At 41.6% G+C, this 23838-nt stretch overlaps 1 protein-coding gene across 3 annotated transcripts in view; it reads right to left on the reverse strand.

Moving 5' to 3' along the window:
• Positions 1-23838, reverse strand: part of fam169ab (family with sequence similarity 169 member Ab) — an 86854-nt gene that overhangs the window by 31447 nt on the left and 31569 nt on the right. For all 3 annotated transcript variants that reach the window (XM_063049244.1, XM_063049245.1, XM_063049246.1), the window contains exons 2-4: positions 5444-5580; positions 3197-3296; positions 2734-2819 (exon numbers count right to left, since the gene is read on the reverse strand). In XM_063049244.1, coding sequence (XP_062905314.1) covers positions 2734-2819; positions 3197-3296; positions 5444-5578 — 321 coding nt within the window. In that variant the 5' untranslated portion in view covers positions 5579-5580. The remainder of the gene's footprint in view (positions 1-2733; positions 2820-3196; positions 3297-5443; positions 5581-23838) is intronic.

Here is a 23838-nt window from a genome sequence, read left to right on the forward strand (position 1 = left end):
TAAAGTAACAGTAACATATAATAAAAGCAGGAATGATATGATAAATACACAGCCTATATAAAGTAGAAACACTTCTCTACAATCATTGCTGCACTGTTCTCCGTAGCGAAAATCACACGCAAGCGCTCTTGGCAGAAAATCTCGTGGAAGCGCTCTTGGCAAAAACACTCTCCAGTAACCTTAAGCTATGAAGCTGCCAAATCATACCAAATAACACATAAAAATACACAGCCTATATAAAGTAGAAATAACATAAGTATAGTGTAGTATCACTTACCGGAATCGGGAAGACAGCGCCCAGCACACTGATGGTGGTGTGTTAGGCTGAGTCGTCGGAGGTTGGGGTAGTGCAGTGGCCCCCACCCTCCAGGCAGTGAACTGATACCGATCCGTGAAGCGTGCAGGGGTACAGCGGTGGCCGGGACGCACCCAGCACATCTTTAAGAAAAAAGCCGAAATAAACAAGCTAATTAATTAAGTGCCGCCCGGCACGTAAATGTCAGCCCAGATCAGAGGCGACGCAATTGGCAATCAGCTCTGATCTGGGCCAACATTTACATGCCGGGCAGCACCTAATTAATTAGCTTGTTCGTTTCGGCTTTTTTCTTCAAGATGTGCTGGGTACGTCCAGGCTACAGCTGCATTCTCCATGGCAATGTATCAGTCCGTGGCCCGGGGGTTGGGGTGGTGGGACACTGGGGTGTCATCTCATTGTCGTCTGTTTCCATCAGGGAGGCAGGTCATCTTCCTCTATGTCTGCCTGCCTCGATGTTGAAGGTCGAGGTTTGTTGTCTGCTGTGGCTGATGTGGAAGGCTTGAAAAATGACAGTATGCTTGATTGCTTAACCTCGCGCATTTTTCTATCATACAGTTCTCTGTAAGCACTCAAACCATCTTGCAAATATGCCCTAAACCGACATACCCTTTCAAAATTAAAGTCGTACTTCATCATTGCAGCGAAAATCTCATGCAGTTGCTTCACGTTCAGTTTCTGGATGACTGCACTTTCAGTCCGTTCGCTACTGCATTCGGTTTCGATTGTTATCCTTTTCTCTTCCAACTGCATCAGATTTTCATCTATCAGTTCTTGGTCATGGGATGCCAAAACCTCTTCAACATCATCTTCGTCAACTTCCACAAGCCAAACTTACTTTGTCCTTGCTTCGTTCACCGTGATCGAAACGATTAATTATGTCTAGTTTTACGCTAAGTGTAACACCCTTACGAGCTCTTTTAGGCTTTTCCGATACCTTAGAACACATCTTGCAAACGGATGCTCACAGGCGCATGTTTAAGCAATGCCGGCGAGAATGCAGTTCTGGGGGAGGAGCTTGGCTGCTTGGGGTGCACGCTGCCTTTTATCGCGCGCTGCTTTTTTTCACACACTGCCTTTTTTCCTAACAGTGAAAACACCTGTTAGCGAAAACAGGTAACTAATGTAGGTCTTTTGTAACAGTGAAGTTTCATAAAGCGAACGTTCGAAAAGCGGGGGACACCTGTACTTTGTCTAGGTAGCCTCCAACCAGGTGGCACAAACACCGACTTCTCTTTCCAGTAATTTTGTTTTTCTTTTTCCCCCTTCCCACTTCTTCCATTCTCCACTCTGGCCTCTTACCTCTTCTCACCTGCCAATCACCTCCCCGGTGCCCCTCCTTCTTCCCATGTTCCACTCTCCTCTCCTATCAGATTCCTTCTTCTCCAGCCCTTTACCTTTCCTATCCACTTGACTTCACTGATACCTCAATTTTTTTTCCAGCAGAGTGCATTATTTCTTGAACTTTATTTTTTTCTGAATTGCTTTCATTCAAAGTGTCATATTCTGTTGTTTATATTGTTCATATTCCTCTGTCGTTCACGTTCCTCATTTCCATGAGGACAATTAGATGGAAATCTCTGAATGTTGCCATAACAACTTGCTTCAGCCACATCTTGAAAGGGAATATTCTTTTAGAGGTTCCACTTCAGACTGCATCATAATTTTCATTTCTATACTATTATGGCAAGCCTTCTTTGTACCAATTCTCTATTTCTTAAAGTTTGATGTCAAAAGAACAATTGTCCAATTGATGCCTAAATAGGCAAGAATATCAACTACATTTTTAGAAAGTTTCTGCTTGGTTTGCACATTTTCCCTTAATTCTCTTATTCCTCTTCTGACAGAGTGTTTGGCAAGATTATTGTCAATGTCTATGGCCTCCACCTATACTTTTCATGTAATCCAAATGGGTCTAAACTGCTCAAAAAGGAAAGAGTACATACCCTCTCCTCTTTGTATAACAGTATTACTTGAGACCTTAATCCTTTAATTCCAATCTATCTTGTCTAATTCATCTCAAGTGTCAGAAATTAGCCCTCCTCCACTTGACTATGTTCGTATTTGATGGTTCCCTGTGCTTTTAAGTGGCTACACTTCAATATGAAAGCACGCAGGTCAATTGTAAACCATTGTGGCCACCCAAATCAAGTTCATCGTAGCTCAGGGATCAGGTATGAACTTTCCTGCTTTTGGCAATCAATCATCAGAGATGTAACTATTGTTGTTATTGGACCACAGTTAAGTATTAACCAGTTATGAATGAAGATGTAATACACCTTGGAGCAAATGACATGCACAAATTAAAGTGCATTGTAAAATGTGTATAAAAATGCACTGGTAAATTCGCCAAACTTAAACTGACATTTCACCAATGATAAGAAAAGTAAAAGGTTAAAATATGAAGAGAATTCACTTACCTGCTGGAGACCCTGACGGGAGGACTCAGTGGTTTTGATGATATCATCAATTGCCCACCATCTATCCAGTAGGTACAGCGCCACAGCTTGAAAGGACAGCAAGAGAAAGTGAACATTAGCTTCAAAACAACCTACTCCATTTGTATATAAAGAGCTTTATGGAATTTGGTCAAAAGGGAAACAAGTGTCAACTCGTATAGTGATCAGAGGTACTTCCTGTTAGCATGTATCTAGATTTATAAAAGGACTCAAAATCTGACATGCCTAATTGAAAAAAGTATTTAAGTTATTTGCCAGGTAACTTAAGTAGAAAATGACAAATACACAAGTAGACAAAGGCAAAAACAATTCACCAGTGGCAGCAAGCAATTTTCAATAATAGCGTAAGCACAGGCTGCACAACATATACAATAATTAAGTGTCTTATGTATTGGAAGTGCTTTTAGAAAAATACAACACTAACCTGTGAACTGACTTTCTGGAGCAAACAGGGCTAGAATCTTATGTATTGTCTCACCGCCATAGAGTGGAACAAAAGCAACAGAGGACAGACTAATAGGAATCTGCATTCAAGAAACATATCAAATTGGTTGTTAATACAATTAAATACAATCAAATCTTCTCACATACCACTCCTAGTCAGATTAATCCATTAAGCATTGACTCCTTCTCAATGGCTTGCTTCAAAATTCAAGCCGTCACTTAAAGCATCTTAGCGTTTGCAATAAGGTCAAACATCCAAAATGGAGCAAAATAAAAAACAACCCAATGTCTAATACAGACCTTCCCTTGCATTCACCCCTCACCATTCCTTGCATAATAAAAAATGTACATCAAATGATTCCCATTCTGATGGATGGTTAGCTTCTCCACATAGGTTGCCTGAAACTTCCAACAATTTTTATTTATGTTTTATATTTACAGCTTCTCACTGAGCAGATTGGATCATAGAAAATATCCATAACATTTGGTATAGCTAATTTGTTGCTAGGTGCACTCAGATTCATTCTCAATTCCTGAGGTTTACTGACACAAGAAGAGATCTGTAGTTAATTGTGACAATAAAACAGAAAAAAGAGAGACGCTGAAGTACTAGAAGTGTGAAGCACCTAAAAGAGAAAGATTGTACAAGTTTGGGACTTACTTTCAATAACACAGGCAGACTAAGGAATTACCTTTTCAGCACAGTAATCTATATGACAACTAAGTGGCTTTTCTTTGTGTATTTGTAGACAACTTTTCCCCAAAGGATGGGGAAATCTTCTACAATTAGGGTATTCACCCACATTCTGATTCATACTTTTAAAATAAATGATGAACCCTAAATCACTGGGGGTAGAGGCTCATAGCTATAGTAACAAAAACATGTTTTCCTTTGAACAACACCAGCCATATTACCCATAACAATTGAGTAAGCCAGTCACACAAAAATCATTTGCTTTCATCTCAACAGTCTTGTAGCAAACACAACAGACTCTGCAGATGCTGGAGACCTTTATTCCTTTCCTTAGTTGCTACCTGACCTGCTGAGTTCTTCCAGCATTTTGAATATGTTACTCTAGTCTTTTAGCAAACCCATCTTCCTGATACCCCACCCACAAGCCACAGACATTATACACAATACAAGAAACAATCTCCATTGCTTTAGAATCTCTGCAGATGTCCAAAAGATGAAAGATTATCAACTTGAAATATTATCCAGTTATCATCCCATAAATGACATCCGATTTGCCAAAAAGTGCAATGTTATGATAGTCATGGGAAATTTCAACATGCAGATAGAGGGGCAGATAATGTTGAGGAAACAGGTAGGCTGCAGAAAGTCTTAGACAGATTTGGAGAATGGGCAAGAGAGTGACAAATGTTGGAAAATGCATGGTCATGCACTTTGGTAGTATAAATAAATGTGCAGACTATTTTCTAAACGGGGAGAAAAATCCTAAAATCTGAGATGCAAAAGGACTTGTGCTGAACACCCTAAGGGTTAACTTGCAGGTAAATTCAGTGGTATGGAAGGCAAATACAACGTTAGGAATCATTTCAAGAGGTCTAGAATACAAAAGCAGGGATGTGATGCTGAAGCTTTATATGATACTGAAGAGGCCTCACCTTGAAGCCTGAGTACAGTTTTGGGCTCCTCATCTAAGAAAAGATGTGCTGGCATTGGAGAATGATTCCAGGAATGAAAGGGTTATCATACGAGGAACGTTTGATGGCTCTGGGTCTATACTCGCAGGAATTTAGAAGGATGAGGGGGAATCTCATTGAAACCTTTCGAATGTTGAAAGGCCTAGACAGAGTAGATGTGGAAAGGATCTTTCCCAAGGTGAGAGAGTCTAGTACAAGAGGGCACAGCCTCAGGATAGAGAGGCGTCCATTTAAAACAGAGATGCGGAGAAATTTCTTTAGTCAGAGGGTGGCGAATTTGTGGAATTTATTACTACAGGCAGCTGTGGAGGCCAGGTCATTGGGGGTATTTAAGGCAGAGCTTGATAGGTTTATGTTCGGACATGGCATGAAAGGTTACGGGGAGAAGGCTGGGGACTGGGGCTGAGCGGAGGAGGGGAGGGAAGAATAGAAAAGAATTGGTCATGATTGAATGGCATAGCAGACACAATGGGCCAAATGGCCTAATTCTGCTCCCATGTCTTACGGTCTAAAAATTTTCAGCATTCTTTGTTCAAACCTCTAGACTTGCTATGCTTCCTACCTTTTTTCTGTTGGGTAGTGTGAAATATTCCAGCTTGTCAGGGTCTCCATACAGCAAGCTAGTCATGTATTCCTCTGCAGAATACTCAAGGTCTTCATGCTCCAGCTCAGCAAGTAAATCCACTGGGAAAGCCATCCCTGCCAGACCAAAAGAAACAATAAAATCAGGGCTTTCTTTTTGCAGCATTTCCTCATACTTCAGCCATTTCCTTGCCCAGGACTGATTGTTAAATGTTTCGACAGTGGGGCATTCTTGCTAGTCATGGGCTCAAACAACAATTTGCAATGTTATTATCAATAAAGACCATTTATTGAAGGAATTAATGGGATTGAAAGACTGATTAATTGTGTTGGGGTTTTGAACCCAACTGCAGAAAAGGTGGATGCACTGGCTGTCAAAATTCCATAAATCCTAGAAAAGTTGTTGCAGAATGGAAGGCAAAAACTGTAACACCACTACTTACCAAAGGATAGAAAAAGAGAAAACAGCCCGCTGGCATCACTAAAAGGAATCTATTAAGGAGGTGTTAAGAGAGCATTTAGAAAACCGTAAGTTTAAGCAGAGTCAACATGGATTTATGAAAGGAAAATCCCTTTTGACAAATAATGTTGGACTTTTTAAAAGGAGCTTACAATCATCAAATAGTTAAAGACAAACAAATCGATCTAGTGTAATCAATCTTTTAAGAAAAGCCTTGAGACACACAGGAGATTAAACAGAACTAGGAATCAGAATCATGTTTAATATCACTTGGCATTTGAAACTTCTTGTTTTGCAGCAGCAATACATCGCATTACATAATAATATAAATATATAAAATATTATATCAGTGGTGCAAAGAAAGGGAGGTAGTGTTGTCCATTCAGGAATCTGATGGCAGAGGAGAACGTTCCTGAAATGTTGCATGTGTGTCTTTAGGGATGGTAGCAATGACAGAAGGGCATGTCCTGGAGTGCACAGCTTTGGGGGTTGTACTTAACTACTCCTGGGTATCAGTCAATGGAAGGAAAACCAAGCTGGAATAAACAAGCAAGAGAAAAATCTGGAAATCAAAGTAACACACACTAAATGCTGGAGGAACTCAGCAGGCCAGGCATCATCTATTTAGAAGAGTAAATAGTCGACATTTTGGGCTGAGATCCTTCATCAGGACTGGAATAAGCAAGACATTTTCAGGTTGAATGGTTTGTACAGAAGGGTGCGCCTATTCTGGGGTCCCCAAGTGACATAACGTGTACCAGTGATGAGTTAGATGAGTTTAATATCGTCTCTGTGCGAGGTATTCAAGCCTGTTGATAATACAAAGTAGGTGGCGGTGTGACTTTATGAGGAGGTTGCAGAACTGCCTCATGGGATATTGACAGGCTGGGTGAACAACCGAGGATAAAACAGATGGAGGTGGAACGCGGGAGAAATCAGAGCGAAGTTGATGGGTATTGAGGGAGAATAGGGCAGAGGGAAAATGGGAGCAATAAGAATGCTCAGAAGACCTAGCACAAGCTCTGTGTCAAGAGTGATGAGAAAATACAGAAAATAAGACTTCATTGAAATGTACAATTTTTTTTAAATGGGGCTCAATGGGGTAGCTGCAGGGGTGATATTCCCTTCTGGGGAACTCGCTCAAAATAAAGGGTCAGCTATTCAGGACTGAGATGAGAATAAATTCCATCATGTAAAGACGGTGGATCCTTGGGATTCGTCATCTGAGAAGATTGTGGCTCAAATCACTGGCGTTCTAGACACATTAACAGATTTTGATGTAAAGTGCATATAGTGCAGGTAAGCAGAGCCAAGGTAAAATACCTAACATACCTTGTGGAATGACAGAGCAGGCACAAAGGGCCAAGTGATATCTCCTGCTTCCATTTCTTATGTCATTATTTTTATTAGTGTAATGACTACATTTTACAGAACACTTCACTGACTCTTAAGGATTTTAGGATCTTCAGTGGAAGAAAAAAGGGGATTGAGGTAAAGAGTCATATTAATGCAATAGCATTTCTACTACATTTGCAAAATGTCAAACAGCAGAGCAGAAAACACCAGAAAGACTCAAGAGGTCAGGAGCATCTCAGGAAATGGAAACAAAGGACTCTTCAGTTAAATAAATTAGGATAGTAAATTTATCATTCATTCTTTGGGGTTTCACGTTTCGTGGACGTCAGTGAAGAGTAAGAATCTCAAGTTGTATACATTCTCTGGTATTAAATTGAACCAGTTGAATAGGGGAAGAACAAATAGCTAGCATATTAAGGAACAATGTACAAGATTAAATGTATTAAGACCCCAATTCATATCAAGACATCTCCCTCAGAGAGCAGCAGTGTCCAAATGCAGCTTTTTAGAAGGCACATCCTTAACTCAGAATGAAGTGCTAGAATTTGCCTTTCAGTTCAAGCTGTATATCCAACCCAAAATTCCTGGTCCAGTCAGTTATTACCACTCAACCATCAGGCTCTTGAAACAAAGGGGATAACTTCACTTGCCCCAACACTGAAATGTTCCCACAACCTATGAACCTACTTTCATCTCATGTTCTTCATATTTATTGCCTATTTACCTATCATTATTATTTCTTTCTTTCTGTATTTGCACAGTTAGTTGTCTTTTGCTCACTGGTTGAACTCCCAAGCTGATGTGGCCATTCACTGAGTCTATTATGGTTTATTATGTATTTATTGACCATGCCCGCAAAAAAATTGAACCTCATAATTGTATATGGTGACGTACATGTACTTTGAAAATAAATTTACTTTGAGCTTCAATATGAACACAGCATCATATTTTGACTTAATCTGCATAAATAAAGATTGATCACAGACTCCATAAATAGAATTCAACCACTACAATTGGTGATAGAAAGTGTTCTTACCTACAAAAAAAATGATTTAGTTGGATGCAATAAAAGGCTCGAAAGGTTCACACAGACCCAATGAGGACGTACTATTCCACACCCTCATTTCAGGAAATTTGATCATCTGGCTGTACTTTTGCTCCCTGAGTATAGGCAGACACTGAAGACTGCAGCACCAGTAGTGCGGACCAAGGTTCGGACAAGGGAAGCACAGGAGTGCCTACAGGACTGATTTGGATCGGTGGACTAGACTGTATTCAGGGATTCATCTTCGAACCTGGATGAGTATGCTGCAGTTGTTACCAACTTCATTAAAACCTGTATGGATGAGTTTGTGCTTACGAAGACTTATTGCACATTCCCAAACCAAAAGCTGTGGAAAAACCAGGAGGTAAGTCGTCTGCTGAAGGCTAGATGTGTGGCATTCAAGTCTGGCGATTCAGGCCTGTACGAGAAAACCAGGTATGATCTGCAAAGGACTATTTCAAGGGTGAAGAGACCATTTCGAACGAGGTTGGAGGCGCCATCAGATGCACGACAACTCTGACAGGGCTTGCAAGACATTACTTCCTACAAAACGAAACCCAGTGGAATGAAAGGCAGTGATGCTTCACTACCAGGTAAACTCAATGCCTTCCATGCCCACTTTGAAAGGAAGAATAAAACTACAGCTGTGAAGATCCCTGCTATACCTGATGACACTGTGATTGTCTCAGAGGCCAAAGTTAGGCTGTCTTCAAAGAGGGAGAATGCTCACAAGGCAGAAAGTCCTGATGGAGTTCCTGGTAAAGCTCTGAAAACTTGTGCCAACCAACTGCCAGGAATATTCAAGGATATTTTCAACCTTTCACTGCTACGGGTGGAAGCTCCCGCTTGCTTCAAAAAGGCAACAATTATACCAGTGCCTAAGAAGAATGTGAACTGCCTTAATGACTGTCGCCCGGTAGCACTCATATCAACAGTGATGAAATGCTTTGAGAGGTTGGTCATCACTAGACTGAACTCCTGCCCCAGCAAGGACATGGACCCAATGCAATTTGTCTATCGCCACAATGAGTCAATGGCAGATGCAATCTCAATGGCTTTTCACACGGCCTTAGACCACCTGGACAATGCAAACACCTATGTCAGGATTCTGTTCATCGACTGTAGCTCAGCATTTAACACCATCATTCCCACAATCCTGATTGAGAAGTTACAGAACCTGGGCCCCTGTACCTCCCTCTGCAATTAGATCTTTGACTTCCTAACCGGAAGACCACAACCTGTGTGGATTAGTGATCAACACTGGTGCACCTCAGGGGTGCGTGCTTAGCCCACTGCTCTACTCTCTGTATACACATGACTGTGTGGCTTGGCATAGCTTAAATACCATCTATAAATTTGCTGACAACACAGTCATTGTTGGTAGAATCTCAGATGGAGACAAGAGGCGTAAAGGAGCGAGATATGCCAACTAGTGGAGTGGTGTCGCAGCAACAATCTTGCACTTAATGTCAGTAAGACGAAAGAGCTGATTGTGGACTTCAGGAAGGGTAAGACGAAGGAACACATACCAATCCTCATAGAGGAATCAGAAGTGGAGAGAATGAGCAGTTTCAAGTTCCTGGGTGTCAAGATCTATGAGGACCTAACCGGGTCCCAATATACTGATGCAGTTATAAATAAGGCAAGACAGCAACTGTACTTCACTTAGAGTTTGAAGAGATTTGGTATATCAATAAATATATTCAAAAACTTCTATAGATGTACAGTGGAGAGCATTCTGACAGGCTGCATCACTGTCTGGTTGCCCTCAACAGGCAGAGAGAAAAGAAACAATTTGGCCGGAAACAATCTTAATGAATTTTTTGAAGGGTCTCGGTCCGAAATGTCGACTGTACCTCTTCCTAGAGATGCTGCCTGGCCTGTTGCGTTCACCAGCAACTTTGATGTGCGTTGCTTGAATTTCCAGCATCTGCAGAATTCCTCGTGTTTGTGTTTTTAAATACACTACCTACCTCACTTTTTTAATATATATTCAGTTTTTTGCACAATTTTTCATCTATTCAATTCAAGTATATTGTAATTGATTTACCTAAGTATTTTTTTCCTTCTTCTATTTTATATATTGCATTGAACTGCTGATGCCAAGTTAACAAATTTCATGGCACATGCCAGTGATAATAAACCTGATTCTGATTTTGATCTAGACGTGTTATGTACCATTTTCAAATCTTTCAACATCCACAGGGAATACTACACAACACCCTACAGAACGACGTTCCAGAAATGATTAGTCTTTAGGGGAAAGTGTCCAGCGATTTAATTATATATCTGAAGAATGTTATATAATCCAGCTGCACCAGAAAAAATACGGAATTTTGATATATTGTAGTAAATAGGTTAGCTTGCATTTTCAAGAACTTGACTGTAGCATAAAAAAAGACTGAGTAAAGGAGATGATTGGACATTTTGTACCATCTCAGCAATTGCTGGAAATGACACATACAGAAGTTTGTTATCACTCTCACCCTTACCCTGGCTGGAATCTAATCATTGAAGGTCAGAGATTCTACATCTCCATGGAAACCTGGACTATGTCAGTTCCCTGCTGATTTCTTTATAAGACATGGCTTGGAAGTACTGACCACAAACCTCGGCTTGGTTCAATCTTAAAACACAAGAAAGTCTGCAGATCCTGGAAATGCTGGAATTTGATGGCTCAATCTTGAAGTTCTTGGTTTTTCTATCAGTAAGCCTTCAAGCTTCCGGCTTGTACCCAAACACAATATATCAAGGCAAATAAGGAACCTTGTACAAGCCACCCCTGAGTTACAAACACCCAGCTTATACCTGTGTATATGAGTAAACTCCCATAATATTATTAAATTAAGAATGTACGTAGTCTTTTTACAGACAACAGACTGGCTTCCTCTTCACTTTTCGCAAACGTGCTTATCTATTTTGAGCTTTTGCTGCCATTCGTTACAATACTGTACAGGTGTGGTTACTACTGCATTTTCTAATTTATCAAACAAAATCAATTTAATATCTGTAAAAATGCAACCTGTTTATTACTCAGGGACAACCTGTATTGAGGAAATGCTACATTGTTGACCATACATGCCTTTCACATGAAGCAATACACATTTTAAGTTCTCTCTGCCCATTTAGGTAGATGTAGAAGATTCCACAACACTGAAAGACCATAAGATACAGGAGCAGAATCGAGTCTGCTCCATCATTCAATCATGGGTTGATCCAATTCTTCCAGCCATCCCCCCCTCCCCTGCCTGCTCCCCATACCCTTTGATGCCCTGGCTAATCAAGAAATGCACTCAATGACTTGGCCTCCACAGCCGCTTGTGGCAACAAATTCCACAGATTTGCCACCCTCTGACTTTAGTAAAGGTAACTTACTGATAGAGAAGTTGAACACATCCTTTAAGTTTAACATATACAAAAAAGCTTCTCATTCATCTCATTGTTATCTGAAAGACAGCAGGCCCAAAGTTAAACTAAACATGTTTCAATAGTAAATCATTCATTAGAAGTACTTTGGGAATCTCTTATTTTTAAAAAAAAAGCAGCCTCATCATTGCCACAGAAACACTTTCTTTAAAAAAACTTTCTATTAATTAAATTTTCTCCAAGCAGGCATGGAAGTAACCATAGCAAGGAATCAGCACCTTGAAAAATAACCAGAACATTTTTTTTTTGGTGCTGGGGGTATACATTCTTATTTGGGGGTATTTTGAAAGAATGTTCCAAGTGGCAGTGGCATGTTGCAGGCTGCTTAAAAAACTTCTAAATGTACTTCTTCTGAATTACTTTCACTGCAACCTTCAGCCTGTAATTTCCTTTTAAGCAATGTACTTCTCAACATTCTTAATGAAATAGTGATTTCATGATCTTCTGAAGGACTCGGCGGACTTAAATCTCAAGCATGCAGGTACAGCACCTTTAAGCAAACCAAGGTACATCACTGTGGCCGAAAGAGAGGGAGGAGGGGAGGATTCCAAGGCAAACTGAAACGTGGAGGACTGAAATGTCCTCTACCCAGCATCTTGTTAGAAACTGTAGTCGCTGGAGAATAACACTGAGGACCCAAGGCAAAATTGTTATCAGAGGGAAATGAGGAGTTGCGGGGTTCTATGTTTCTCAGAGACATGGCTCACTCCAGACATGCTGGATACATTTGTAAAACCCAAGGGCTTCCTGATACACTGAATGGACTAGATCGCTGATTCTGAGAAGGTAAAAGTCTGTGTTCTATGATAAATTCTTTGTGGTGTTCGGATGCAGTAGTCTTGTGCTCTTCTTCCACAAACCTGAAACATCGATTATTAAGAGCCAACCATTCCTCTTAGCAAGAGAGTTCTCCTGCTCCTGACTGCGGTTTACATACCGCCAAAGGCAGATGTTAAGCACTCAATGTGCTGTGATTAGCTAACAAGAAAGAGGCTAACCCCATGCCTTTCAAATCATTGTTGGGGACTTCAATCGATCTTGTTTGAAGAAATATCTGCACAATTATCATCAACATATCACCTGCACCACCAGGGGTCCCAACACACTCAACCACTGTTACACTACAATTAGGAATGCCTACCCATCCATGACTACACTGCATTTTGGGAAATCTATTTACTTAGCTGTCCTCCTACCTGCATAGAGGCAGAGATAAGGACAACAAAGAGGTAGTCGCAGGAGGCAGAGGAGTGGCTACGGGATTGCTTTGAGTTGGTGGACTGGCCTGTGTTCAAAGACTCAGCATCTGACTAAATACACCATGGTTGCCAAGGACTTTATTAAAACTTTTGCTCAATCCTGGTCCATCTGGACAGTGAAGATGCACACATCAGGATGTTCTTCATTAACTACAGCTCGGCATACAATACTGTCACCCACTCAAGACTAATCAATAAGCTTACAGGTCCCAATACCTCCTTGTGCAACTGGATCCTCGATTTCCTCACTTGCAGACGTCAGTCAGTTCAGATTGGCAACAACATCTTCTCCACAACTCCATCAGCACAGGAGCACCACAGGGCTGCGTGCGTAGCCCCCTGCTCTACTCACTTTAAACTTAGGGCTGTGAGGCTAAGCACAGCTTCAATGCCTTATTTAAGTTTGCTAACACCACTGTCAGCTGATTCAAAGGTGGTGACGAATCAGCATATAGGAGAGATACTGAAAATCTGGCTGAGTGGTGCCATAACAACAGCCTCTCACTCAGTATCAGCAAAATGAAGGAGATGATTATGGACTTCAGAAGGAGGAAACTGGAGGTCCTTGAGCCAATCCTCATTGGGAGAAAATCAGAGGTAGAAAGGGTCAGCAATGTTATCATTTCAGAGAATCTGTCCTGGGTGGACATGTAAGTGCCATTATAAAGAAAGCATGACCATGCCTCTACTTTCTTAGAAGTTTGCAAAGATTTGGCATGACATCTAAAACTTTGAAAATCTTTTATAGATGTGTGGTGGAGCGTATATTGACAGATTGCATCATGGCCTGGTATGGGTATACCAATGGTCCTTGAATGGAAAATCCTACTAAAAGTAGTGGATACTGCCCAGTCTATCTCCCTACTACTGAGCACATCTACGTGGAGTGCTGTCAGAGGAAAGCAGCATTCATCATCAAGGTCCTTCACTATCCAGGCCATGCTCCAGGAGTTACAGGACCCACACTAACAGTCTCTGGAAACAGAGTGGGTAACTTCACTCGCTCCATCACTGAACAGTTCCCAAAACCTATGAACTCACTTTCAAGGCCTCTTTGTCTCATGTTCTCGATATTTATTGCTCATTTACTTATTATTTTTTCTTATTTGCATAGTTTGTTGTGTTTTGCACATTGGCTGTTTGTCTGTGCTGTTGGATGTAGTCTTTTATTGATCCTATTGTGTTTCTTGTATTTACTGTAATTGACTGCAAGAAAATGAATCCCAGGGTTGTATATGGTGACATATATGTACGTAGGAAATAAGTTTACTTTGAGCTTTGTATTTTGAATTCCTCAGCCTTTCATTAAACTGTACCAAGTCATCTTCCTGCCACCCAAGGTATCAGGCATCTCTATACATAGAGAGTACAGCACAGCATCAGGCCCTTCAGCCCATAATATCAGTGCTGACCATGATGCCAATCCAAATGCCTCTCATAATTTTACTTACTTCTATCGTGTCGTCCATTTAGCCACTGATGCTCTGGAGAAAATAATTCTTATAGCTAATGCTCTGTAATCCAAGCAATCCTCACGATCCAGGACATGCCCTCTTCTTGCTACCATCAGGGAGAAGGTACATGAACATTTTTTTTTTGTACTGTTTTTTGTAATTTATAAGTTTTTATGTCTTTGTAGTGTAAGATTCAAAGTTTTGAAGTACATTTTCTACCAAAGAATGTATAAATGATACAAACATGATATTTGTTTGCTTACAGGTAGCCACAAAGCAAGAAACCCAAAAGAACCCAATTAAAGGAAAAAAATAAAAGACCAACACTTGATGTGCAAGAGAAAGGGGAATCATATGGCATGGCATGGCATATGCTGATGATAATGATGATGATGACAATGGTGTTTCGATACCATTGTCAATATATACTCTCTACCACACATCTATATAAGTTTGTATCCTTATAAGCGGAACAAGTGCTACACATGCCCTTACACTTCCTCCCTCACCATCATTCAGGGCCCCAGATAGTCCTTCCAGCTGAGGCGACACTTCACCTGTGAGTTGGCTGGGGTGATATACTGCGTTCGGTGCTCCCAGTGCAGCCTTCTACGTATTGGCAAGACCTGACGCAGGCTGAGAGACCGTTTCGCTGAACACCTATGCTCTGTCTGCCAGAGAAAGCAGGATCTCCCAGTGGCCACACATTTTAATTCCACGTCCCATCCCCATTCTGATATGTCTATCCACGGCCTCCTCTACTGTCAAGATGAAGCCACACTCAGGTTGGAGGAACAACACCTTATATTCCATCTGGGTACTGTCACGCAGGTGAGAAACTGCTAGAAAGTTCAGCAGTCTAATGAACAAGGAGGCAATTAAAAGAGAGAGAATACGGCGTGAGCTGAGACACGAGCTGGGAAGTCACCATGGTAACAGCTCGGAGCGGTTGAGCTAATGGATGCTGGAATTTTGGATGGATTATAAAAAGTTGATCCTTCGGCCTGATAACGGCAGAGGAGACACGACACGAGAGAACTGCGGAAGCTACCCAAGAAACCACTGGTGGAGTTTAAGACCACCACGAGGGTGGAGGCGACGGACCGATTAATTTCGACCTGTGATTACCAGTGCAGGTAAGAGCTTGTCTGTGGGGGTTTGCTGGTGGTGAACCCGTGCCGTGGGTTAGTAGACCGTTCCCTAGAAGGGGCTCTGTCCATCTGTGTCTGTGTGGGGGTCACACGAAGTGACTCTGAAGACTTCGGAAGCAAGAACAACTAAAGCTGCCAACTTGAACATCAACTCAATTAACTCTCTCTCTCGCCATCAATTCAACTCGACGCAACACAAAGTGACCTAAACTGCTTAAACTTACCTGACACCGTAAGACTGATATCTACCTCTTGGACTATTATTTTTGTATCCACACACACATTTACAGATATGGTTACGGATATCCATATATTCATTAAACCGAATAATACAATACAGGATATATATAAATAGTTTATAACCTGTATTGTATTATTCGGTTTAATGATATTAATTCGTAGTAGTAATAAATAGTCTTAATTTATAGTAAACCAGACTCCAAGTGTGTTCCATTTCTGCTGGCCCTTTTCAACCCGTCACGGGGTTCATGACAGTAGCCTCCAACCTGATGGCATGAACATTGACTTCTCTAACTTCCAATAATGTCCCACCTCCCATTCGTGGCCCATCCATTATTTATTTATTTTTCCTCCCTCTTTTTCCTCCCTCTGTCCCTCTCACTATAACTCCTTGCCCATCCTCTGGGCTCCCCTCCCCTTTTCTTTCTCCCTAGGCCTTCCGTCCCATGATCTTCTCTCCCTTCTCCAGCCTCGTATCCCTTTTGCCAATCAACTTTCCAGCTCTTAGCTCCATCCCTCCCCCTCCTGTTTTCTCCTATCATTTTGGATTTCCCCCTCCCCGTCTCAAATCTCTTACTATTTCTTCTTTCAGTTAGTCCTGACGAAGGGTCTTTGTCCAAAACGTTGACTGTACCTCTTCCTATAGATGCTGCCTGGCCTGCTGCGTTCACCAGCATTTTTTGTGTGTGTTGACTGCACTGTTATGTTCTGTTATGTCCTAGGTTCTTATCTGCTCCTACTACAAAGATGCAACCCTCACACTGGGACTCAGATCGAGAAAATAAACAGCTTTTCTTTACTTGTCCCAGAAAACCATGTGACTGTTAAAGTAAGTATGCTATCAGTACATCTCTCCTGGGCATAGACACAGAACAAAGGAAGGGACAGGATAGGAGCAAGAGGCCTATTTCATTTTAACATTAAATACTTCTGGGTTAAAGTCTAACCATGCAAAAGCATTCAAAATGGAGACGAATTAAGTCAACACAGACGAGGAACGAACCATCCACCTTGCCACTCTGAGTTGCTTAGTAATTCAGTTCACTGAGCATCCAACCACTGAACCCCTGAACATGTAATGTTCTTTCTCATCTGGTCAAGTGCCAACGCTTAAGTCCAAATCTCATATTTAGTATCTGAAATTGTGTGTTTATTTTGTCTTTATATTCAGAGCCACATTCACGATCGCTGATGGTAATGTCACATCTATTCTGGATGCTTCACAGATTTACAGTAAAACTTCAGAGAACCGAGATCTAGGCCCGAAGAATCAGATCAGATTTACTGCCATCAGGGAGGCGGCTACGGAGCACCTACACCATGACCACCAAACTCCAAAAAAAGAAACTTTCCCCAATCAGTCAAGCTGATCAAAACCTGTAAGCCACCCCTGCAAACCCCAAGCCACCATTGCTTTATCAAAATTTCCTCTCAGTCACCTTATGTACGGATACTCTTAACGCCAACACTCAATCCATGTATATAAGCAATCTTAAGTATTTATGTTTATTGTGTTTTTTATTATTATTATGATCTTGTTTATGCTACATCAGAATCAGCTTTAATATCACTGGCATGTATTGTGAAATCTGTTAATCTAGCAGCAGGAGATATTTTACATTTTTCTATAAATATAGAAAAATAAATATGTATGTATGTTTAAAAATCATGAAAAAATAGAAATAATTAAAAAAAAAGCAAGGTAATGTTCAAGGGTTCAATGTCCATTTAAGAATCAGATGGCAGAGGGGAAGAAGCTGTTCCTGAATCGCTGAGTGTGTGCCTTCAGGCTTCTGTATCTCCTACCTGATGGTAACAATGAGAAAATGAGAAAAGTTAGGTCTTTATTCTTTGGAGCGTAGAAGGTTGAGGGGGGACTTGATAGAGGTATTTAAAATTATGAGGGGGATAGACAGAGTTAACGTGGATAGGCTTTTTCCATTGAGAGTAGGGGAGATTCAAACAAGAGGACATGAGTTGAGAGTTAAAGGGCAAAAGTTTAGGGGTAACATGAGGGGGAACTTCTTTACTCAGAGAGTGGTAGCTGTGTAGAACAAGCTTCCAGCAGAAGTGGTTGAAGCAGGTTCGATGTTGTCCTTTAAAGTTAAATTGGACAGCTATATGTACAGGAAAGGAATGGAGGGTTATGGGCTGAGTGCAGGTCGGTGGGACTAGGTGAGAGTAAGAGTTCGGCACGGACTAGAAGGGCCAAGATGGCCTGTTTCCGTGCTGTAATTGTTATATAGTTAAACGGGCATGCCCTGGGTCCTGGGCGATGGGGATGGGAGTGGGGGTCCTTAATAATGGATGCCAGCTTTCTGAGGCGCTGCTCCTTGAGGATGTCTTGGAGACTATGGAGGCTAGTACTCATGATGGAGCTGGCTAATGTTACAACTTTCTGTAGCATCGGATCCCGAGCAATAACTATTTTGTTCTCCTTTACACTTGTGTACTGGAAATGATATTAAGCAATCTTGAAATTAGAAAAATCATTACCTTCTTTCTATTACATGTTAAATAAACGGCAAGGCAGTGCTCAGAGCACCCAGGAAGAATCCAGCCCATAATATTCTCATGCTTAGAACATTCTCACTCCATTTGTCATTTTGCTAGCCAACTGTCTAAGCAAGTCTGATATGTTGCTCAACCAGTCAGCACAGCTGTCAATTTAAATACTTATCACCCATTCAAGTGCACTCAAGTTCCAGCTGCCATTGGTTCAAAGATCCGTGCAGAGTAGGGAGAATGTTGCCAGAGGCACAAACGCAGACTGTGAGCATTCAGACGGAAATGCTATGTGCACATGGACACTGGGAAATGCCCTGCGAGAAGCTGCAAAAGTTAAAAAAAAAGACAGCAAAAAAATTGGTTACTAAAAGTCAGAGTGTTTGCATATAATCTACTGCCATCCACACAGATTAAGGCAACCCATCATTTAGAGTGGGAAACTGCAAACCAGCTGTGTCCCGAGAACAGACTGCACAAAATGCTCTTCAATTACATGACGCAGAATGAGCGGCAGACTTGGAGGTGGGGGTGGGGGAGGGTTGGGAGCTGGGAGGGGTGGAGGAAGGTAGCAGAGTGATGCAGTTGAACATTCCACAAGGACAGCAACTTGAGGAATACTGCTCCTCTCACAATGCAGGAGGCCATTTTGACAGTTAAATCTACGCCGACTCTCCATGCTTTCTGACCACATCGCTCCATGTAAACTTCACTCAGACATGCCCATCGAATCCACATCCCTTCCCCAAATTTTCTGCCAAATTTTACAGCAGCCAATTAATTTCCAGGTCTTTCGGATGTGGGCAAAACCAAAGCACCCAGAAGGAAGCCAAGCGGTTACAAGGAGAATGGGACGATAAGATTATAATACACAGGAGGGCGTTACGCAATTCTGCCCATCAGGTTTGCCTACAAAGACAGTGTACATTCCCAAACCAAAAGCCGTGGATGAACCAGGAGGTACGTCATCTGCTGAAAGCTAGATCTGTGGCATTCAAGTCTGGCAACCCAGGCCTGTATCACAAAACCAGGTATGATTTGAGGAGGGCTAATTCAAGGGCGAAGAGACCATTTTGAATGAGGTTGGAGGCGATATCGGATGTAAAACAACTCTGGCAGGGTTTGCAAGACATTACTTCCTACAAAGCAAAACTCAACAGCATGAATGGCAGCGATGCTCCACTACCAGATGAACTCAACGCCTTCTATGCACGCTTTGAAAGGGAGAACACAACTACAGCTGTGAAGATCCCTGCTGCACCTGATGACACTGTGATCTCTGTCTCAGAGGCTGATGTTAGGCTGTCTTTAAGAGGAGCCCTTGCAAGGCGGAAGGTCCCGATGGAGTACCTGGTAAGGCTCTGAAAACCTGTGCCAACCAACTGGCAGGAGTATTCAAAAACATTTTCAACCTCTCACTGCTATGGGCGGAAGTTCCCACTTGCTTCAAAAAGGCAACAATTATACCAGTTCCTAAGAATAATGTGAGCTGTCTTAATGACCATCACCCAGTAGGACTCACATCGACAGTGATGAAATGCTTTGAGAGGTTGGTCATGGCTAGGCTGAACTCCTGCCTCAGCAAGGACCTGGACCCATTGCAATTTGCCTACTGCCACAATAGGTCAACAGGAGATGCAATCTTAATAGATCTTCATATGGCTTTAGAATACCTGGACAATATAAACACCTATGTTAGGGTGCTGTTCATCAACTATAGCTCAACATTTAACAACATCATTCCCACAATCCTGATTCAGAAGTTACAGAACCTGGGCCTCTGTACCTCCCTCTGCAATTAGATCCTTGACTTCCTAACCGGAAGACCACAATCTGTGCGGATTGGTGAGAACATATCCTCCTCACTGACCATCAACACTGTTGCACCTCAGGGGTGTGTTCTAAATGGACATTCCTCTGTTCTGAGGCTGTATCTCCTGATCCTAAGCTCCTCCACGATAGGATACATCCTTTTCATAACCACTCGATCTAGGCCTTTCAATATTCAATGGGTTGTAATGAGATTCCCCCCTCATTCTTCTAAATTCCCATGAGTATAGTCCAAAAGCCATCAAGCACATCTCCTACATTAACCGTTTCATACCTGGAATCGTAATTGTGAACCTCCTCTGGACCCTCTCCAATGCCAGCACATTGTTTCGTAGATATGGGGCCCAAAAATGCTCACAATACTCCAAGTGCAGTCTGACTAATGTCTTACAAAGCCTCAGCATTGCATCATTGGTTTTATATTCCAGTCCTCTCAAAATGAACGCTAACATTGCATTTGCCTTCCTTAACACAGACTCGATTTGCAAATTAAATTTTAGGGAATCGTGCACAAGGACTCCCAAGTTACTTTGCACCTCTGATTTTTGAATTTCCTTCTCGTTCAAAATATAGTCTATGCCTTTATTCCTTCTACCAAAAAGTGCATGACTGTACACTACTGTACACTATACCCCATCTGCCATTTCTATGCCCATTCTCGCAATTCCTTCTGCCAACTCCCTGCTTCTTCAAGACTACCTTCCACTGCACCTATCGTCGTATTGTCTGCAAGCTTGGCCAAATAGTCACCATTTCCATCATCCACATCACTGACACATGATGTGAAAAGAAATCGTTTCAACACCAACCCCTGCAGTACACCACATATTCACTGGCAGTCAACCAGAAAAGGCCGCCTTTATTCTCACTCCTTGCCTCCTGCCAGTCCCTGAATCTTCTATCCATGCCAGTATCTTTCCTGCAATACCATGGGCTCTTATCTTGATAGGCAGCCTTGTGTACAATACCTTGTCAAAGGCCTTCAGAAAATCCAAATAAACAACATCCACTGACTCTCCTTTGTCTATCTTGCTTGTTATTTCCTTAAAGAATTCCAACAGATTTGTCAAGCAAGATTTCTCCTTAAAAACTATGCAAACCTTGGCCTATTTTATCATGTGCCTCCAAATACCCCAAAACACCCCAAAACTTCATCCTTGATAATGGACTCCAGCACCCTTCTGACCCCTGAACTCAGGCTAACTGGCTTATAATTTTCTTTTTACTGCCCACCCCTTCTTAAAGAGTGGGGTGACATTTGCAATTTTCCAGTCCACCAGAACCATTCCAAAATATAATGATTCTTGAAAAAATTACTAATGCCTCTATAATCTTTTCAGCTATCTCTTTCAGAACCCTGGGGTGTAGTCCTTCTGGTCCAGGTGACTTATCTACTTTTTCAAATTCTCAATCACCTTCTCCTTAGTAGTAGCAACTACATTTTCTTCTGACCTTAGACATTCTCAAATTTCTGGCATATTGCCTTTGTCTTCCACAGTGAAAACTAACACAAAATACTTATTAAATGTGTCCATTTCTTTTCACCCCATTATTACCTCTCCAGTGTCATTTTCCAGCGACCCAATATCCACCCTCATTTCTCTTTTACTTTTTATATATCTGAAAAACTTTTGGTATTCTCTTATATTATTGGCTAGCTTACCTTCATATCTCATCCATTCTGTCTTTATTACTTATTTTAGTTGCCTTCTGTTGGTTTTTAAAAGCTTCCCAATTTTCTAACTTTTTGCTATATTACATTGCCTCTCTTTTGTTTTCATGCTGTCTTTGACTTCACGTTAGTCACAGTTGCCTCATTCCAACCCCCCTTAGAATACTACTTCTTTGTTATGTATCCAACTGTGCCTTCCAAATCGTTCCCAGAAACTCCAGCCGTCGCTATTCTGCCATCATCCTGCCAGTGTACCCTTCCAATCAACTTCTTCCAACTCCTCTTTCATGCTTTTGTATTTCCCTTCAAAGTTTTAAGTAAATATATGTCACAAGATTGATTTTCTTGCACGCACATTCAATAGTCATACTTTATTGATCCCGGGGGAAATTGGTTAAAAAGTACAGCTCACATACTGCATGAGGTTGGGCAGTATTCTAGCCATGGTTGAAGTCACCCGAGATGGTAATGAGGGCACTCGGGTGCTGGGTTTGTAATCTGGCTATGACGGTGTAAATGATGTTACACGCCGACGTCGGGTGGCAGAGGGAGGGATGTACACAACAACCACAACTGCATGCAAGATTTCCCTTGGCAAATAATATGGCCAGAGTCCAACAGCAAAAAGTTCAATATCCGGGCTACAAACACATTCCTTGATCGTAATATGCCCAGGATTGCACCATCTGTTGTTTACCAGAACCGCAAGCCCCCCTCCTTTACGCTTAACGCTCTCAGTGCAATTCCGGTCAGCTCGAACCATAATATAATATAATAATATAATAACATAATATAATAATAACCATAACAGAATCAATGAAAGACAGCACCAACTGAGGCATTCAACCACTGTGCAAAAGACAAACAGCACAAGTGCAAAAAGACATAATAATAAATAAATGAGCAATAAATATTGAAAACATGAGATGAAGAGTCCTTAAAAGTGAGCCCATCGACTCTGGGAACATTTCAATTATGGGACAAGTAAAGTTGAGTGAAATCATCCTCTTTGGATCAAGAGCCTGATGGTGGATGGGCAATAACTGTTCCTGAACCTGCTGGTGCAAGTCCCAAGACTTCTGTACCTTCTTCCTGATGGCAGCAGCGAGAGGAGGGCATATTCTGGGTGGTGGGGACCTTTACTCCATTGTAATACTCATTTGATTTTAGCTTCTCCCTTTCAAGCTGCAGGGTGAATTCAGTCAAATTACAATCTCTGCCTCCAACAGGTCCCTTTATCTTAAGCTCCCTAATCACAGCTGGTTCATTAAACAACTCTCAATCCAGAATTGCCTTTTCTCTAGTGGGCTCAATGACAGGCTGCTCTAAAAAGCCATCTCATGGGGATCTACAAAATTCCTTCTCCTGGGATCCAACACCAACCTGATTTTCCCAATCAACCTGCATATTGAAATCCCCCATGACTATCATAACATTGCCCTTTTTATATTCCCTTTCTATCTCCCATTGTAATTTGTATCCCACATCCTGTCTGCTGTTTGGAGGCCTGTATATAACTCTCATCAGGGTTTTTTTTAAACCCTTGCAGTTTCTTAACTCTACCCACAAGGATTCAACATCTTCTAACCCTATGTCACATCTTTCTAAGAATTTGATTTTTTTTTAACCAACAGAGCCACCCAATCCCCTCTGCCTACTTGCTTGCCCTTTCGATACCTGGTGTATCCTTGGATGTCAGCTCCCAACTATGATATTCTTTCAACCACAACTCAGCGATGCCCATGTCATATCTGCCAATCTCTACAAGATCATCTACCTTATTCTGTATACTATGCGCATTCAAATATAACACCTTCAGTCCTGTGCTGATCACGCTTTTTGATTTTGCTCCCATGTTACACTTCAACTCATCCTAATGTCTGCAATTTTGCCCTATCATCTGGGTGTCCTTCCTCACAGTCTCACTACACACTGCATCTCCTTGTATACCAACTGCCCCAATCTCAGCCCTATCAC

This window comes from Mobula hypostoma, chromosome 5, assembly GCF_963921235.1.
Source record: "Mobula hypostoma chromosome 5, sMobHyp1.1, whole genome shotgun sequence".
Lineage (NCBI taxonomy): Eukaryota > Metazoa > Chordata > Chondrichthyes > Myliobatiformes > Myliobatidae > Mobula > Mobula hypostoma.